The following is a 16,598-nucleotide window of genomic DNA, read 5'->3' on the forward strand; positions in this document are numbered from 1 at the left end:
ACCTATAAAATGAGGATACTATTCACACACTTACCAATATCTTGGTATTGTGGGCATTAAGCAGGTTAATAATTCACAGCACTTAGCACAGGATCAGTGCCTAATGAACCTCAATGAGGATGAGGACATGCTGTCTGGGAGCTTCTCTCCTGTGAAATGGGAATAACCACTGCCCTTTCTGTTCCACAAGACTGTTGTGAGGATTAAATAAGAATGTCGAGGGCAGCAGCTCATAAATCTGTTCAGATTTATTCAGCACACGTTGTTTAGTCCAGGCTGTGAGCAGAGCACAGGATAGTAAACTGCAGAGGCCCACACAGATCTCAGGTTATTATGAAGCCAGAGTGAGGAAGGGGTTGGAGGAGTCTATGCTATTATGGGTATGAAGTTCCTCCACTTTGCCTGTTAGTGTGAAAACTATAGTCACAAAGTTGGGAGCATTAAGTGGGACTGAATTTCTGTTCTCACAGCCTCTGAGTGTTCATGACCACAGTTAACCAGGCTCTTTATAGTCAAGACCTGTAGGCTTCTCCAGATGCTGACTTACTTATATTGAAGGACTTGGGATCAAGTTTAAATCCTGAAGGCCACTAATTTTAGAGCAGTCAGCACACTAATATTTATCTTGTGTCCCCCTCCTTTAGCTCTTAGCACGACTTCATTCCTTCAAGAAAATAGAAGCCCAAATAAGTATTGCAAAGATAGGCCTGCTTTGCCCAAAAGGCTTAGGGGCTGTAAATTACTTACTCTTTTAGTGGTATATTAAATTGAACTCTTTCCTATCTTTTATTTTCAAAAGTGGAATTTGTAATGTCCCCTGCATTGACAAGCAGATTCTTATCCACTGTATCATCAGAGAAATCCATAAATACATGTGCTTTAAAAATATTGTTTTGATTTGTGCACGTATTGTTTCTCTTAAGGCTCCTTTATGAGGAAATGAGTATTTTCTTGTATCCTGTTCTTTCAGGAAGGATTTTAAATCGCTTCTCGAAAGACATTGGGCATATGGATGACTCGCTGCCCCTGATATTTCAAGATTTCATCCAGGTAATGTACCAGTCCTGTCAGAGTTCTCACAGGGAAGAGCAGAATGCCTGTTTCTCGAGGCTTTCTCACAGGGGCTGAGGGTGGGCTTTCAGCCTGGTGATATGCCCTGTTATCCTCAGTAAAGGTTATATTTGTGAGAGAAGGGTGCAGCTGTCATTGGGAGGCTGGGCTAACAAGAGTGACACCTGGGGCAGGAGTGGCTACCCAGTCACATCAAGGTTGGTCTGAAGCAGCGACAGGCTGGGTAAGTGGTTCTCCCTCTGCTTTCCAGATGTCTGGTGTGGATTCCCTTATTGTGAGCACATTTCATAATAGAGAAAAAAATCACCTCTCATGGAAAGATAGCCTAGATGAACTAAATTATGCATTGTATTGGGCTTCCCAAGTGGCTCAGTGTTAAAGAATTCACTTGCCAATGCAGGAGACACAAGAGACAAGAGTTCAATCCTTGGGTCAAGAAGATCCTCTGGAGAAGGAAATGGCAAGCCACTCCAGTATTCTTGCCTGGAAAATTCCATGGGCAGAGGAGCCTGGCGGGCTATAGTCCATGGGGTTGCAAAGAGTCAGACATGCACAATGCATTGTATTACCACAGAGGACAAATATTTACTGCACTATTTTATTTGGATAAAGCCAATTGTGGTTACTTACAAATAAAAGATTGGTAAAAATAAGGTGAAAATAATACTTTAACGAGGAAAAGGTTGTTGTTTAGTTGCTAAATTGTGTCTGACTCTTTTGTGACCCCATGGACTATAGCCCACGAGGTTCCTCTGTCCATGGGATTTCTAAGGTAAGAATACTTGAGTGGGTTGCAATTACCTTGTCCAGGGGATCTTCCAGACCCAGGTCTCCTGCATTGGCAGGCAGATTCTTCACCACTGAGCCACCTGGGAAGTCCAACAAGGGCAATAGAGAGCAGTTATTAAAGATACAAAGCCTTTAAGCCAGTAATTTGATTCCAGGATCAAAGTCATTTCAGAAAATGTCTTTTGTTTTGTAGGCAGTTATTCTTTTCACAGGTTGATTGCTCTGTCTTAAGGTGTCTTAAGAGAGAGAGAGAGAAAGACCTACAGGAATACCTTCTATCGAGTCTCTCTTTTGTCTGTGAACTTGAGGTTCTAAAGAATGATGTAGGGTCATCTCCACTCTCATCTCCTCATTCAGTATCATTGCTCATGTGGGGTGTATTTTTCTGTTATTTAATTCTGTCTACTTTTCAGTTATTTAGTCTGTGGGGAATTTTCTTTTTCTTCTCAGGTGTTAATTTTGGAAATGAAACGCATTGTCAAAAGCTGCACACAAAAATGCAGCAGACATCTGACTGCAGACAGTGTAGCCTGTGGGCATGGCTTCAACTGTTAACAGTGTGAACTACTCTGGGACTCAGAGGCAGAGGACTTTTACTGCAAAGATGTCTGATTTTTTTTTTTTTTTCTCTTCTGCAAACTTATTTTATAAATGTGCCCTTCTGGGTTTAACTATGTAATTTATCCCCAGAAACTATTTTTGCTTGAAAACAGTGTCACATTTTAACAGTGATTGTGAATTACTTTGAAAATATTTTGTGAATGGTTCTGTTTCTTTGCTATGGTAAGGTGGGCTAACTTGGGTTTATGCCATGTGCTTACTAGCACATGGTTAGTTAGTGGTCATAGTCAGATTGTCACATATTTTTGCATGATGTATAGAGGAACAGGGATAGATACTACCTGATTTCAGTAGGAAACATTCTCATTAAAGAGGAGGGAAAATTCCAGTCTTGCTGATTTCCAATCCCAGCTCTGCCACTTGTAGTTCAGTTATCTTGAAGTTGAAGGTGGAGGTGTCCTGTAGGTCATTGAAAGTAAGAGTTTGGTGTTTGAGGGAGAGACCTGGGATGAGCATGGAGCCTGTGTACCCTTCACTGAGCAGGTAGTAGCTGAATCTGTGAAGATGACAAGACTGCCCAGAGAGAGGGAAGCATTTTTAGGGACCAATATAAGAAGACTCGATATCAGAGAAAAAGCAGAGAGAGAAGGGGAGGAGAGGAGACACAGTGAACAGCAAGAGAGAAAGAAGGAAGTAGGTTGGGGAATCAAGGAAGGACACATCTGCTCAGTGCAAACGAGAAGGTGAGTCTGTGAAAACTTGTTGCTTGATTTGGAATTAGGAGGTGTTGGTGACCTGAGAAGCAGGTTTCAGATGTGAGGAGGTCAGAGTGCAAAGGGTTGAAAATCCAGGAGGTATGGAGGGAGTTGAGGTGAAGACTGGCTACTCCTGGAAGGAGTTTGAATGAAGTAGGAGACAGGCCCATCTGGAATGTAGGGTCTGAGGAGGTATTGCTGGTTGTTGGGGTGTACAGTTTGTGAGTTGCGTGTGTGTGTGAGGTGGTGGGTGGTATTTCCCTCTCTCCCTCCTTCCCTTCAACAAACAGTGCTTAGAGTTGAGGTCCTAAAGAACAGGGGTGAGCCAGACCCCTCCCGTCATGGGTGGTCTCCTGCAGCCTCCCTTTGGGAGGGAGACATCCAGAGATTCACCCCTTGCTGCCTTTGGAATCCTAATTGTGGGAGCTCTGTGGAGGAAGTCCTGGAAGGCAAAGTGGATGTGGGGGCTGGAGGCAGTTATGGAGCCTGGTCCAGGAGGTGGGCGGAGCTTCTAGGAGGTGACCTTTAATCCTAGATGAAAAGAAAAGGCTGCTGTGGATGGTGGGGCTGGAGGTGCTGCTGGAAGCAGAGTTGCTATGTGGGAATCAGTCTTTCTTCCCCATCACCAATGAGAGGAGGGAAGGGAAGGGGCTGGAAGGGGGTTGTTCAGTTTTGTTTTAAAAGAAATAGTTTGTGCCAATTGTTTTCAACTCACTTTTGATGATTCTGCTTATCCTTGGTGTATTTTATAAACCTTGGAAGATTCTTGATCATTTTTATTACTTCTAAAGTGTTTATTTGGTGTACTTTTCATCATTTAATTCCTTCTCATTCTCTTAAACAATATATTAGATAATTTATTTAATATTTTGTAATAGTGATGCCAAGTGTGGGAAGGGAAACCCTGGGTTCTGAGTAGTGGTCCACACTGCAGGACAGTCCATCTACTCAGACGATGTCACTCAGAGACCACATCCCAACAGAGGGCAATCATGAGTTTGTGCACCATATTGTACACTGACTCTACCAGAGAAGTTGCCTGTTCGGTCACATTATAGTTGTTGGGCAAATTGGAGCTGTTCACCATTTCAAAAAGGATGAAGGAAAAGCAGCATAAAAAAATCAATTTATGTAGTGCAATTCCACCTGATAATCATTTATGATGTCAACAACTTTAAAGTACAGTGGCATGGGAAGCCCTGAAGTCTCTCTTTCCAAGCTTGAATCCCAGCTCTCCCTCTTCCTGTCTCTGCCACACAAAGCCAGTCTCCTCTCAGTAAAATAGAGAAAATAATACCAACTCCATAAATGTTGTGGGAAGGCAAAATGAAGTTGTTTTAATATTATTATTTTCATAACATCTGAATGCATGTTGAGCACTAAGTAATGAGTAGTTATTTTTAAAACATCATATGTATTTTTAAGTGAGAAAAGTTGTCTGATGACATCGGCATTATGTTGTATTAAATTTATTGTCAGACACAGTTTCCAGGCCCATAAATATCATCTCATGAGTTTGTATTACAGAGATTCTAGGTTTGTAATTCTTGAAGATTTTAAGGGATACTTTCTTATGTAGACTCATAGAATAAACACCAGTTGTTTTCAAAACTGACCATTGGTCACTAAATATTTCAAATTAACATAATTTTCATATAGTTTTCCAAAGTCCCAAATAACATGGAGTAAATAGTCTCAATTATGCACTGCTTTTGTCATTGAAATCATCACCTCCAAGAAGTCTTCCTACAAACAAGACAAATGAAAATGAAGGTAAGATGTGGAAGTTAAATTTAGGCATTTTAATTATCCTTCAATTAAAAATAAATAAATTTTAAAATATCAAAAAAATCACTTATTAAATTAAAAAAAGAGGGACTTCTCTGAGCATCAGAAGTTGCACACAGCTGCCCTCAGCAAAATGCTTTAATTTTTTTGAGGAAAACCAAATTGCAAAACCTTTGTTCCTCACACATCCCTCATTCAGGAAGAGAAAACAACAACAACAATCAACAGCTTGGCCGAACTTAAATGACTGAATCCTCATTTCCTTTCTTCCTCATGGATCACAGCCTTGTCCTGGTGAAGGGTTGTGTAACTCAATGAAACTATGAGTCATACCATTCAGGGCCACCCAAGATAGACAGGTCATACTGGAGAGTTCTGACGAAACATGGTCCACTTGAGGAGGAAATGATAACCCACTCCAGTATTCTTGCTGTGAGAGCCCCGTGAACAGTATGAAAAGGCAAAAATATATGACACTTGAAGATGAGCCCTCCAAGTTGGGAGGTATCCAGTATGTTACTGGGGAAGAGCAGAGGGCAACTGCTAACAGCTCCAGAAAGAATGAAGCAGCTGGGCTGAAGTGGAAATGACACTCAGTTGTGGATGTGTCTGTTGGTAAAAGTAAAGTCCAATGCTGTAAAGAATGATATTGCATAGGGACCTGGAATGTTAGGTCCATGAATCAATGTAAATTGAATGTGGTCAAACAGGGGATGACAAGAGTGAATATTGGCATCTTAGGAATCAGTGAACTAAAATGGACAGGAATGGGTGAATTTAATTCAGATGACCATTGTATCTATTTCTGTGGGCAAGAATCCCTTAGAAGAAACGGAGAAGCTGTCATAGTTAACAAAAGAGTCTGAAATGCAGTCCTTGGGTACAAACTCAAAAACGACAGAATGATCTGTTCTCTTCCAAGGCAAACCATTCAACATCACAGTACTACAAGTCTATGCCTCAACTACTAATGCCAAAGAAGCTGAAGTTGACTGGTTCTATGAAGACCTACAATACCTTCTAGATCTAAAACCAAAAAAAAGATGTCCTTTTCATCATAAGGAATTGTAATGCAAAAGTAGGAAATCAAGAGATACCTGGAGTAACAGGCAAGTCTGGCTTTTGGAGTACAAAATGAAGCAGGGCATAGGCTAACAGAGTTTTGTCAAGAGAACACATCGGTCATAGAAAACACCCTCTTCCAGCAACACAAGGGACAGTTCTACACAAGGACATCACCAAATGATCAACACCAAAATCAGATTGATTATGTCCTTTTCAGCTGAAAATGAAGAAGCTCTATACAGTCAGCAAAAACAAGACCTGAAGCTGACTATGGCTCTGATCATTAATTCCTTATTGTAAAATTTAGGCTTAAATGAAGAGAGTAGGGAAAACCACTAGGCCATTCAGGTTTGACCTAAATCAAATCTCTTATGGTTATAAAATGGAGGTGATGAATAGATTCAAGGAATTAGATCTGGTAGACAGAGTGCCTGAAAAACTATGAACAGAATGAACCCTTGCTGTTGCCATTTAGTAGCTTAGTTGCATTCAACTCTTTGTGACCCCATGGACTGCAGTGCTCCAGGCTCCTCTGTCCATGGGATTTCACAGGCAAGAATACTGGAGTGGGTTGCCATTTCCTTCTCCAGAGGATCTTCCTGATCCAGTGATCAAACCCACATCTCCTGCATTGGCAGGCAGATTCTTTACTACTGAGCCACCAGGAAAGCCCAGTGAGCACTTTTAAGATCTTTTAATGATCATTTTGCTCTCTGAACTGAACAGGCTGTTATTCCCTAAATAGCTGGGAATCTAGAACTGGCTCCCTCATGGGAAAGACCAGATAGAACCACAAGAAACCCAACAGGGTTAGAAAATGCAGACAGAAGGGGAAATATATGATGTATGATACAGTATCTATGTGTGATACAGTCTCTGTATGTGATACAGTATCAGGAAGAAGTTAAAAGAAAAGACTTGGGGTCATAATGACTGAATTGTTTGAATTTGAGCAAATCAATAAGCCTCTCTGAGTATCAGTTTCCTGCTTTGCAAATGGAGAAGATAATCCCTCCTCATATTGATGTGAGAATGAGATTATATAAAGCCTGTGAAATACTTGAGATTTGGACTCATGACAAGTCTTATGAAGTGTCATCCATTATTGGTATTTGGAAGCATGGCATAACCATTACTTCTTTGCTTGTTGGCCAGATCTAGAGAATTGTGGATCTCTGTGTTATGAGAAAACTTGTCATCAGTTCAGTTCAGTCACTCAGTCATGTCCGACTCTTTGCGATCCCATGAATCACAGCATGCCAGGCCTCCCTGTCCATCACCAACTCCCAGAGTTCACTCAGACTCACATCCATGGAGTCAGTCATGCCATCCAACCATCTCATCCTCTGTCATCCCCTTCTCCTCCTGCCCCCAATCCCTCCCAGCATCAGAGTCTTTTCCAATGAGTCAATTCTTTGCATGACGTGGCCAAAGTACTGGAGTTTCAGCTTTGGCATCATTCCTTCCAAAGAAATCCCATAGCCTCTAGCAATAAAGCAAAGTCTTATTTTTCAAGTTTTTTGGTTGGACAGGCTTTTAAAGAAAACCATTAACATTTTCACAAGCATTCTTTTCTTTTCTTTTTTGTATATTTCACTTACAAATCATTTAGAAACCAGTGTGGCTTGTCATAAACAGCTGCTCACAACACAGCATCCTTTTGGAGGATGAGATATGCTCATGGGACTTCCTTCCATAGGTGGTTGGGACCTATCCTCTGCCTTAGTCATCCTGACAACCTAACCAGGCTACTTGCTTCCACCAAGAATGCTGACCTGGAGTGGACACAGTTCAACTTCTTGAGATTCATGAGTTTACAAAATACAGATTTTGTACTTCCACTGGTATCAGTGTACCACTTCACGGTACATAAAATAGTAAATGTCAAATTGATCTTCTCTTTGGTCTATATTGAATAATCTTGTTTGGTTTTGTTGATTCAGAGGTCCAGCACTTTCCCCTTAGTCTCCCATAAGTGCTTAGGAGTTTCAAAAAAGCAAGTCTTCACTCAGAAAAAGGATAACCTGAAAGAGAAAAATGATACAGAATAAGAAAAAAAAAACATCTCTTTAAAATATATATTAAAAAAGAAAAGAAACATCTCAAAAAATGTTACTTGCTGCCATGTCCCAAAATTTGTCAGTCTTTGGAAAGCTTAGAGTTGGGAAGATAATTCAGAGAGGACAAAAACTGTAGTAGGCATGAAGTTTATTGGTCATATTATTTTAAAAGTGCATCTTCAAACAAAATAAACCTCAGATGTGAATTTCACTGTGACCAAAGAAAAGCCACAGTCACTTTGGTACATGTGACCTCATCACCACATCTAAGAAAAATTGCACCTGCTCTGATACGTTCTTGGATAATACTAAACTGTTCTAGTGGTTAGAATGAGGGGCCTGTTAGGGCCCAACTTCATGAGATTCTTAAGATTCTTTGGGCTCATCAGTCTATGAACACCTCATCCCTCCTCCCCTGGCTGCTGGCACCCAGAGCACCTGATGGTAGTAATGGTGGAGTTAGAGTTTCTATTTGTTATGCATGAACTGGTTAACACTTTATGTGTGGGACCTCATTTAATTCCCATTACCATCTGTTCATGTTGGTATATCCCAGTTCTTACTAAGATTGAGAATGGGTGTAGAGTCTTACCCTCCCTGTTAATATGCAGGAAGATTTGTTATAAACCCTGTCTCAGCACAATATTGGGCTAGTGGAATATCCTCTCTAGGTGTAGGCTGTCATTCTCTGCAAACTAAAGAATTTTTCTGAATTATAAAAAAATCACCATTTTCTCTAAAGTGAAAGATTTCATCTAAGAATTTTTTTTTATTAGTTCATGTAGATTCACAGACTTTGAATATAATTTTCCAAACAGTGTGCTCCAAATGGGAAATATATAAAAATAATGATTCTCTTTATTTGGGGGACATCAGTACTTGAGTCACTTGCTTCTGGGACAATATGTTTCTTTCTATATACTCATTATTGTCTCTGTGCCAGTGTGACAGAGGTGTAAAAACACTGGCCATGGTGATACGGGCCATCATATGGGCCTGAAATCCAAGTAGATGCGGGGGCGGTGAATTATATGTGTAGCTTTAACTGGGTTTCTTGGAATTCCTGGGAATGTAGAAGAAAGAAATGAGGTTGGTTTCAGGGAAGGCATATGTATTGTACACCAGAATCTTTTGTTTCCTTCTTCAAATGACTTTTTGTTGAGATACTATTTTCATCTTCTGCCAACTTCTATAAAGGGTTTGAGATAGCTGGCAATAAATGATTCAGAAATGTATATTCATCTGTAAACACATACACCGTTTCAGTTCAGTTCAGTTCAGTCTCTCAGTCATGTACGACTCTTTGCAACCCCATGAATCACAGCATGCCAGGCCTCCCTGTCCATCATCAACTCCCGGAGTTCACTTAAACTCATGTCCATCGAGTCAGTGATGCCATCCATCCTCTCATCCTCTGTCATCCCCTTCTCCTCCTGCCCCCAATCCCTCCCAGTATCAGAGTCTTTTCCAATGAGTCAACTCTTCGCATGAGGTGGCCAAAGTACTGGAGTTTCAGCTTTAGCATCAGTCCTTCCAAAGAAATCTCAGGACTGATCTCCTTTAGAATGGACTAGTTGGATCTCCTTGCAGTCCATGGGACTCTCAAGAGTCTTCTCCAACACCACAGTTCAAAAGCATCAATTCTTTGGCACTCAGCTTTCTTCACAGTCCAACTCTAACATCCATACATGACCACTGGGGAAAAACCATAGCCTTGGCTAGACAGACCTTTGTTGGCAAAGTAACATCTCTGCTTTTGAATATGCTATCTAGGTTGGTCATAACTTTCCTTCCAAGGAGTAAGCGTCTTTTAATTTCATGGCTGCAGTCACCATCTGCAGTGATTTTGGAGCCCCAAAAAAGAAAGTCTGACACTGTTTCCATTGTTTTCCATCTACTTCCCATGAAGTGATGGGACCAGATGCCATGATAATATATATATATATATATATATATATATATATATATATGATATTCAATCCACAATGAGGGTGGCTATAGTATTACCTACAAGTAGATGTCAGAGACAACCGCTTTAAATTATTTCAGAATTTAGTGGCATGAAATCTGAGGCATGTTACCTAACTTTGGAGCTCTCAGAGTGTTAATAATGGGTCTTCTTCTTAAAGAGATGGGATTACCATACCACCTGACCTGCCTCCTGAGAAATTGGTATGCAAGTCAAGAAGCAACAGTTAGAACTGGACATGGAACAACAGACTGGTTCCAAATGGAGAAAGAAGTATGTCAAGGCTGTATATTGTCTCCCTGCTTATTTAACGTATATGTAGAGTACATCATGAGAAATGCTGGACTGGATGAAGCACAAGTTGGAATCAAGATTGCCCATAGAAATATCAGTAACCTCATATATTCAGATGATACCATCATTATGGCAGAAAGTGAAGAGGGACTAAAGAGCCTCTTGATGAAAGTGAAAGAGGAGAGTGAAATATTTGGCTTAAAACTCAACATTCAGAAAGCTAAAATCATGGCAACTGGTCCCATCCCTTCATGGCAAATAGATGGGGAAACAGTGGAAACTGTCAGACTTTACTTTTTGGGCTCCAAAATCACTGCAGATGGTGACTGCAGCCATGAAATTCAAAGACACTTCCTCCTTGGAAGAAAAGTTATGCCCAACTTAATCACTCACCTAGAGCCAGACATCCTGGAATGTAAAATCAAGTGGGCTTTAGAAAGCATCACTATGAACAGCTAATGGAGGTGATGGAATTCCAGTTGAGCTCTTTCAAATCCTGAAATATGATGCTGTGAAAGTGATGCACTCAATATGCCAACAAATTTGGAAAACTCAGGAGTGGCCACAGGACTGGAAAAGCTCAGTTTTCATTCCAATCCCAAAGAAAGGCAATGCCAAAGAATGCTCAAACTACTGCACAATTGCACTCATCTCACACGCTAGTAAAGTAATGCTCAAAATTCTCCAAGGTAGGCTTCAGCAATACGTGAACTGTGAACTTCCAGATGTTCAAGCTGGTTTTCGAAAAGGCAGAGGAGCCAGAGATCAAATCGCCAACATCCGCTGGATCATCAAAAAAGCAAGAGAGTTCCAGAAAAAACATCTATTTCTCCTTCATTGACTATGCCAAAGCCTTTGACTGTGTGGACCACGATAAACCGCAGAAAATTCTTCAAGAGATGGGAATACCAGACCACCTGACCTGCCTCCTGAGAAATTTGTATGCAGGTCAGGAAGCAACAGCTAGAATTGGACATGGAACAACAGGCTGGTTCCAAATAGGAAAGGATTACATCAAGACTGTATATTGTCACCCTGCTTATTTAACTTATATGCAGAGTACATCATGAGAAGCACTGGGCTGGAAGAAGCATAAGCTGGAATCAAGATTGCCGGGAGAAATATCAATAACCTCAGATGTGCAGATGACACCACCCTTATGGCACAAAGTGAAGAGGAACTCAAAAGCCTCTTGATGAAAGTGAAAGAGGAGAGTGAAAAAGTTGGCTTAAACCTCAACATTCAGAAAATGAAGATCATGGCATCTGGTCCCATCACTTCATGGGAAATAGATGGGGAAATAGTGGAAACAGTGTCAGACTTTTATTTTGGGGGGGCTCCAAAATCACTGCACGTGGTGACTACAGCCATGAAATTAAAAGACACTTACGCCTTGGAAGAAAAGTTATGACCAACCTAGATAGCATATTGAAAAACAGAGACATCACTTAGCCAACAAAGGTCTGTCTAGTCAAGGCTATGGTTTTTGCAGTGATCATGTATGTATGTGAGAGTTGGACTGTGAAGAAAGCTGAGTGCCAAAGAATTGATGCTTTTGAACTGTGGTGTTGGAGAAGACTCTTGAGAGTCCCATGGACTGCAAGGTGATCCAACCAGTTCATTCTGAAGGAGATCAGCCCTGGGATTTCTTTGGAGGGAATGATGCTGAAGCTGAAACTCCAGTATTTTGGCCACCTCATGCAAAGAGTTGACTCATTGGAAAAGACTCTGATGCTGGGAGGGATTGGGAGCAGGAGAAGAAGGGGACGACAGAGGGTGAGATGACTGGATGGCATCACTGACTCAATGGACGTGCGTCTTAGTGAGCTCCGCGAGTTGGTGATGAACAGGGAAGCCTGGCGTGCTGCGATCCATGGGGTTGCAGAGAGTTGGACACACTGAGTGACTGAACTGAACTGAATTGAACTGAGGTAGCATATTAAAAAGCAGAGACATTACTTTGCAGATAACGGTCTGTCTAGTCAAAGCGATAGTTTTTCCAGTAGTCGTGTATGGATGTGATAGTTGGACTATAAAGAAAGCTGAGTGCCAAAGAATTGATGTTTTGAACTGTGGTGTTGGAGAAGACTCTTGAGAGTCCCTTGGACTGCAAGGAGATCCAACCAGTCCATCCTAAAGGAGATCAGTCCTGAGTGTTCATTGGAAGGACTGATGTTGAAGCTGAAGCTCCAATACTTTGGCCACATGAGACGACGAACTGACTCATTTGAAAAGACCCTGATACTGGGAAAAATTGAAGGTGGGAGAAGGGGACAACAGGGGATGAGATGGTTGGATGGCATCACCAACGTGATGGTCATCAGTTTGCGTAAACCCCAGAAGTTGGTGATGAACAGGGAGGCCTGGGGTGCTGCAGTCCATGGGGTCTCAAAGAGTCAGACAGGATTCAATGACTGAACTGAACTGAACCGAATGCATACCTAAGGAAAAAGCATTGGCTCAGCTTCTGTGGAGCCCTTCATTTTGATTTTACCTCTGCTTCCCAGGTTATCTTCCAGGCTGGGTTAGTCTTAACAGGCCTTCACCTGGGGAAAGCCAAATTATTGAAACTGATGAATGTTTTCCATCAAATGATGTGAGTCTTCTCAGTTCAGTTCAATTCAGTCTCTCAGTTGTGTCCTACTCTTTGAGACTCCATGAACTGCAGCACGACAGACCTCCCTGTCCATCACCAACTCCCGGAGATTACCCAAACTCATGTCCATTGAGTCAGTGATGCCATCCAACCATCTCATCCTCTGTTGTCCCCTTCTCCCCCTGCCCTCAATCTTTCCCAACATCAGAGTCTTTTCAGATGAGTCAGCTTTTCACATCAGGTGGCCAAAGTATTGGAGTTTCAGCTTCAACATCAGTCCTTCCAATAAACACCTAGGACTGATCTCCTCTAGGATGGACTGGCTAGATCTCCTTGCAGTCCAAGGGACTGTCAAGAGTCTTCTCCAACACCACAGTTCAAAAGCATCAATTCTTTGGCTCTCGGCTTTCTTTATAGTCCAACTCTCATATCCATACATGACTACTGGAAAAACCATAGCCTCGACTAGATAGACCTTTGTTGACAAAGTATTGTCTCTGCTTTTTAATATGATGTCTAGGTTGGTCATAACTTTCCTTCCAAGCAGTAGTGAAAGTGAAGTCGTTCAGTTGTGTCCGACTCTTTGCAACCCCGTGGACTGTAGCCTACTATGCTTCTCTGTCCATGGGATTTTCCAGGCAAGAGTACTGGAGTGTATTGCCATTTCCTTCTCCAGAGGATCTTCCTGACCCAGGGATTGAACACAGGTCTCCTGCACTGTAGGCAAATGCTTTACTGTCTGAGCCACCAGGGAAGTCCTAGAAGTAAGTGTCTTTTAATTTCATGGCTGCAATCACCATCTGCAGTGATTTTGGAGCCTCCCAAAATAAAATCAGCCACTGTTTCCACTGTTTCCCCATCTATTTGCCACGAAGTGATGGGACTGGATGCCATGATCTTAGTTTTCTGAATGTTGAGCTTTAAGCCAGTGAGTATACTAAAAAACTAATTTGAATTTTTTATTGACATTTTAGCAGGTTTTTATGACTTTGGAGAAGGCAATGGCACCCCACTCCAGTACTCTTGCCTGGAAAATCCCATGGATGGAGGAGCCTGATAGGCCGCAGTCATGGTGTCGCTAAGAGTCAGACATGACTGAGCGACTTCACTTCACTTATGACAATCAACAATGGCAAGCCAGGTGACTTAAGACCAGACTTAGAAGGAGCTGCCAGAACTCCTCCCCATGAACATGAAGGTTTTATCAGGTGGAATGCATAACACAGTGGCTGTAAAGCAGTTGTTCATCTGTAGGTCTAATAGGAGAGAGGTCAGTCAGGGCTATTTTTTCCACTAATGACTGGGAAGTATTACTTCAGAATCCCATCCTCTTCACTCTGGGTTTTATTTTGATACCACAGCAGATGTGTGAAAAACAGGAAAAGCACATGTGTCTCCATCCAGATAATATAGTTTAGTTCCCAAGGTCTCCTGGATACCGAGTCACAGTTCTGGACCTTTCCTCCTCCTTCTAGGCTCCTTCTGCCTGTGGCCAAGACTCTAGGATTCCCTGAGTACAAACTGCTCCTGCCTTTCTCCTTGACCTGCCATCCTTCTAGGAAAACTTAGGACAACCACTTACCCTCCAATCTTTATGCCATATCTGTAAATGAAAATGAAGTTCTTACTTTTCTCATTCACAAGATGGTTGTGAAGATCCTCTGAGAAAACTGATCAGGAAAAGCTGTGAAATGATAACCCAAGTCTCTGTGATACAGGCATGACCACCCCTAACCCATCTCTCAGAGAAGCGCCTGGGCCAGCTGCCCTGGGTGACAAGGTGGGGAGGTCCTGGGGTGGTGAGCATGGATGCAGGTCCTGGTGCTGAGAGGACCTATAACAACCAGTGTTAACTCAGACAGGCATCTTAACTTCTCATCTCAGCTCCTTTTTGGTCAAAATTTCCATCAATGGTAGTTGCTGCCTGCAAGTTTTCGTACCACTCTTTCTATTTTTTCAACCAGGCTGTAAAATTTGGCCATAATTCTCTTCTTAGAATTGTCTAAAAGTGTTCCTGAATTCTTCTCTGTGTTTTCCCAGCACTCTCTGCCTTGTGCAGATCACCATGAATTCATATCCACCTGAGATCATAAGCTTTGTAGGCCTTGGCCCAGACTGAACCTGCACATCCCCACCACCCCACCCCACTGTCATAATAGGCAGGCAGTGTTGATTGCATTCTTAAATGTTGATTGTATTCTTAAAAAATAAGGGTATTATACTTTTCCTTCTAAAGATGGATGCTTAAAGCAGCAAAAACCAATGATTTTGTTTTCTCTTCTACCTGCTCTCTCTTTTTTTTTTTTTTGGACCAAGATAGAATAATCTCATGGGATAATGTGATGATTAAGAAAATGCTCATGGAACTCTTAGCCCATTGTCTTACGTACAGTAAACACTTGGTAAATGGAATCTGTCATTGTTACAATCATTAACCTTTGGAACAGGCACTTTAAACACTTATCGTTACTATAACGATAGAAAGATGGCTGTATATTGGGGGCAAGCTTATATATGTCATAAAGACTCATGACATGGACTTCCCAGTTTCATGACTTAGGCTTTGCAATGTTCATCGAGTTGTTTTTCCTCTTCTTGTGCTTCACTCTCTCCATCTGTAAAATGAGACAATACTGTTACTAGATAGAGCTATTGTGAGGATTAATGAGTTAATACATGTGAAGGTTTGAAGGTATAGCTCTGTATACAGTCAACACTCAGTAAGTATTAAGTATGGATAGAAAATCTTGAAAGAGAAATTCCTACTTCCAAAGATCAACATTTAAATTTTGTCCTACTTTTCTGGACACATTCTGGACACAACTTTGTATTTAACCACTTCTTTATTCCTCCATGTATAGCTGAGGCATCTGGATTCCTCACCTGTGATGCCTGCTCACTCATCTCTCTAGTAACACCTTCTGACTCCTGATAGTTTGGGATTCAGCGCCTACTCTCTGAGCCTTAAATATTATCATCTGTTAAAAGTGGTAATGCCTGCCTCAAAGGGCTACTGAGTGTATCACAAGTGCGGATACCTAGAAAATTCTTATCATCCTGTTCGGCATATGCACTAAATATCATGAGGACCACCTATAATTGTATTTATTTGGAAGAGAAAGATTCCCTGCTGTCCCAACAAATCCTTTTTGAGGGAAGGAGTTTAATCCTAATAGAACAAATCATAACAGTTTATCTTTGAAAAGTACCCTTCATAAGGAGGCCTCTGCATCTATTTTTGCTATTTCAGACTTTTCTTCTTGTGGTTGGTATGGTGGTCGTGATGGTGGCTGCGATTCCTTGGATTGCTATACCTGTGATTCCACTTGGCATTATTTTCTTTGTCCTCCGGTGGTATTTCTTAAGGACATCGTGCGATGTGAAACGCCTGGAATGTACAAGTGAGTACCGGGGCTCTCAGGTTGGGATGGCAATGCAGGCTGGCCTCCATTTATGCAATAATTAACCAGACCCCTGAAATTCTGCAGACTCTGTCTTCTGGAATTTCTCACAAGTCAACATTAGATAATTGAATGTTATAGCCACTGTGAGTCGGCGTGGTTCTTAAGGCAAATAAACTGGTGGCAGGTCAGCTGCATCTTTGCATTTTAGCACAAGGAGAATGAATGTGAGCACCATGAGGACAGGGA

At 41.6% G+C, this 16,598-nt stretch overlaps 1 protein-coding gene across 6 annotated transcripts in view; it reads left to right on the plus strand.

Moving 5' to 3' along the window:
• Positions 1 to 16,598, plus strand: part of LOC147361890 (ATP-binding cassette sub-family C member 4-like) — a 162,588-nt gene that overhangs the window by 84,123 nt on the left and 61,867 nt on the right. For 4 of the 6 annotated variants that reach the window (XR_015138358.1, XR_015138359.1, XM_086330209.1 and 1 more), the window contains 2 exons: positions 971 to 1,050; positions 16,199 to 16,349. Coding sequence is in view for 3 of the 6 variants with exons in the window: in XM_086330209.1 (XP_086186335.1) it covers positions 971 to 1,050; positions 16,199 to 16,349 (231 nt within the window). In the remaining 3 variants the exon portion in view is untranslated. Of the gene's footprint in view, positions 1 to 970; positions 1,051 to 2,310; positions 4,790 to 16,198; positions 16,350 to 16,598 lie in introns of those variants that run through there. The other 2 variants (XR_015138360.1, XM_086330211.1) reach the window with 1 other exon arrangement.

This window comes from Bos grunniens, chromosome 12, assembly GCF_055505025.1.
Source record: "Bos grunniens cultivar Pamir isolate PY7600 chromosome 12, Bosgru_T2T1.0, whole genome shotgun sequence".
Taxonomy (NCBI): domain Eukaryota; kingdom Metazoa; phylum Chordata; class Mammalia; order Artiodactyla; family Bovidae; genus Bos; species Bos grunniens.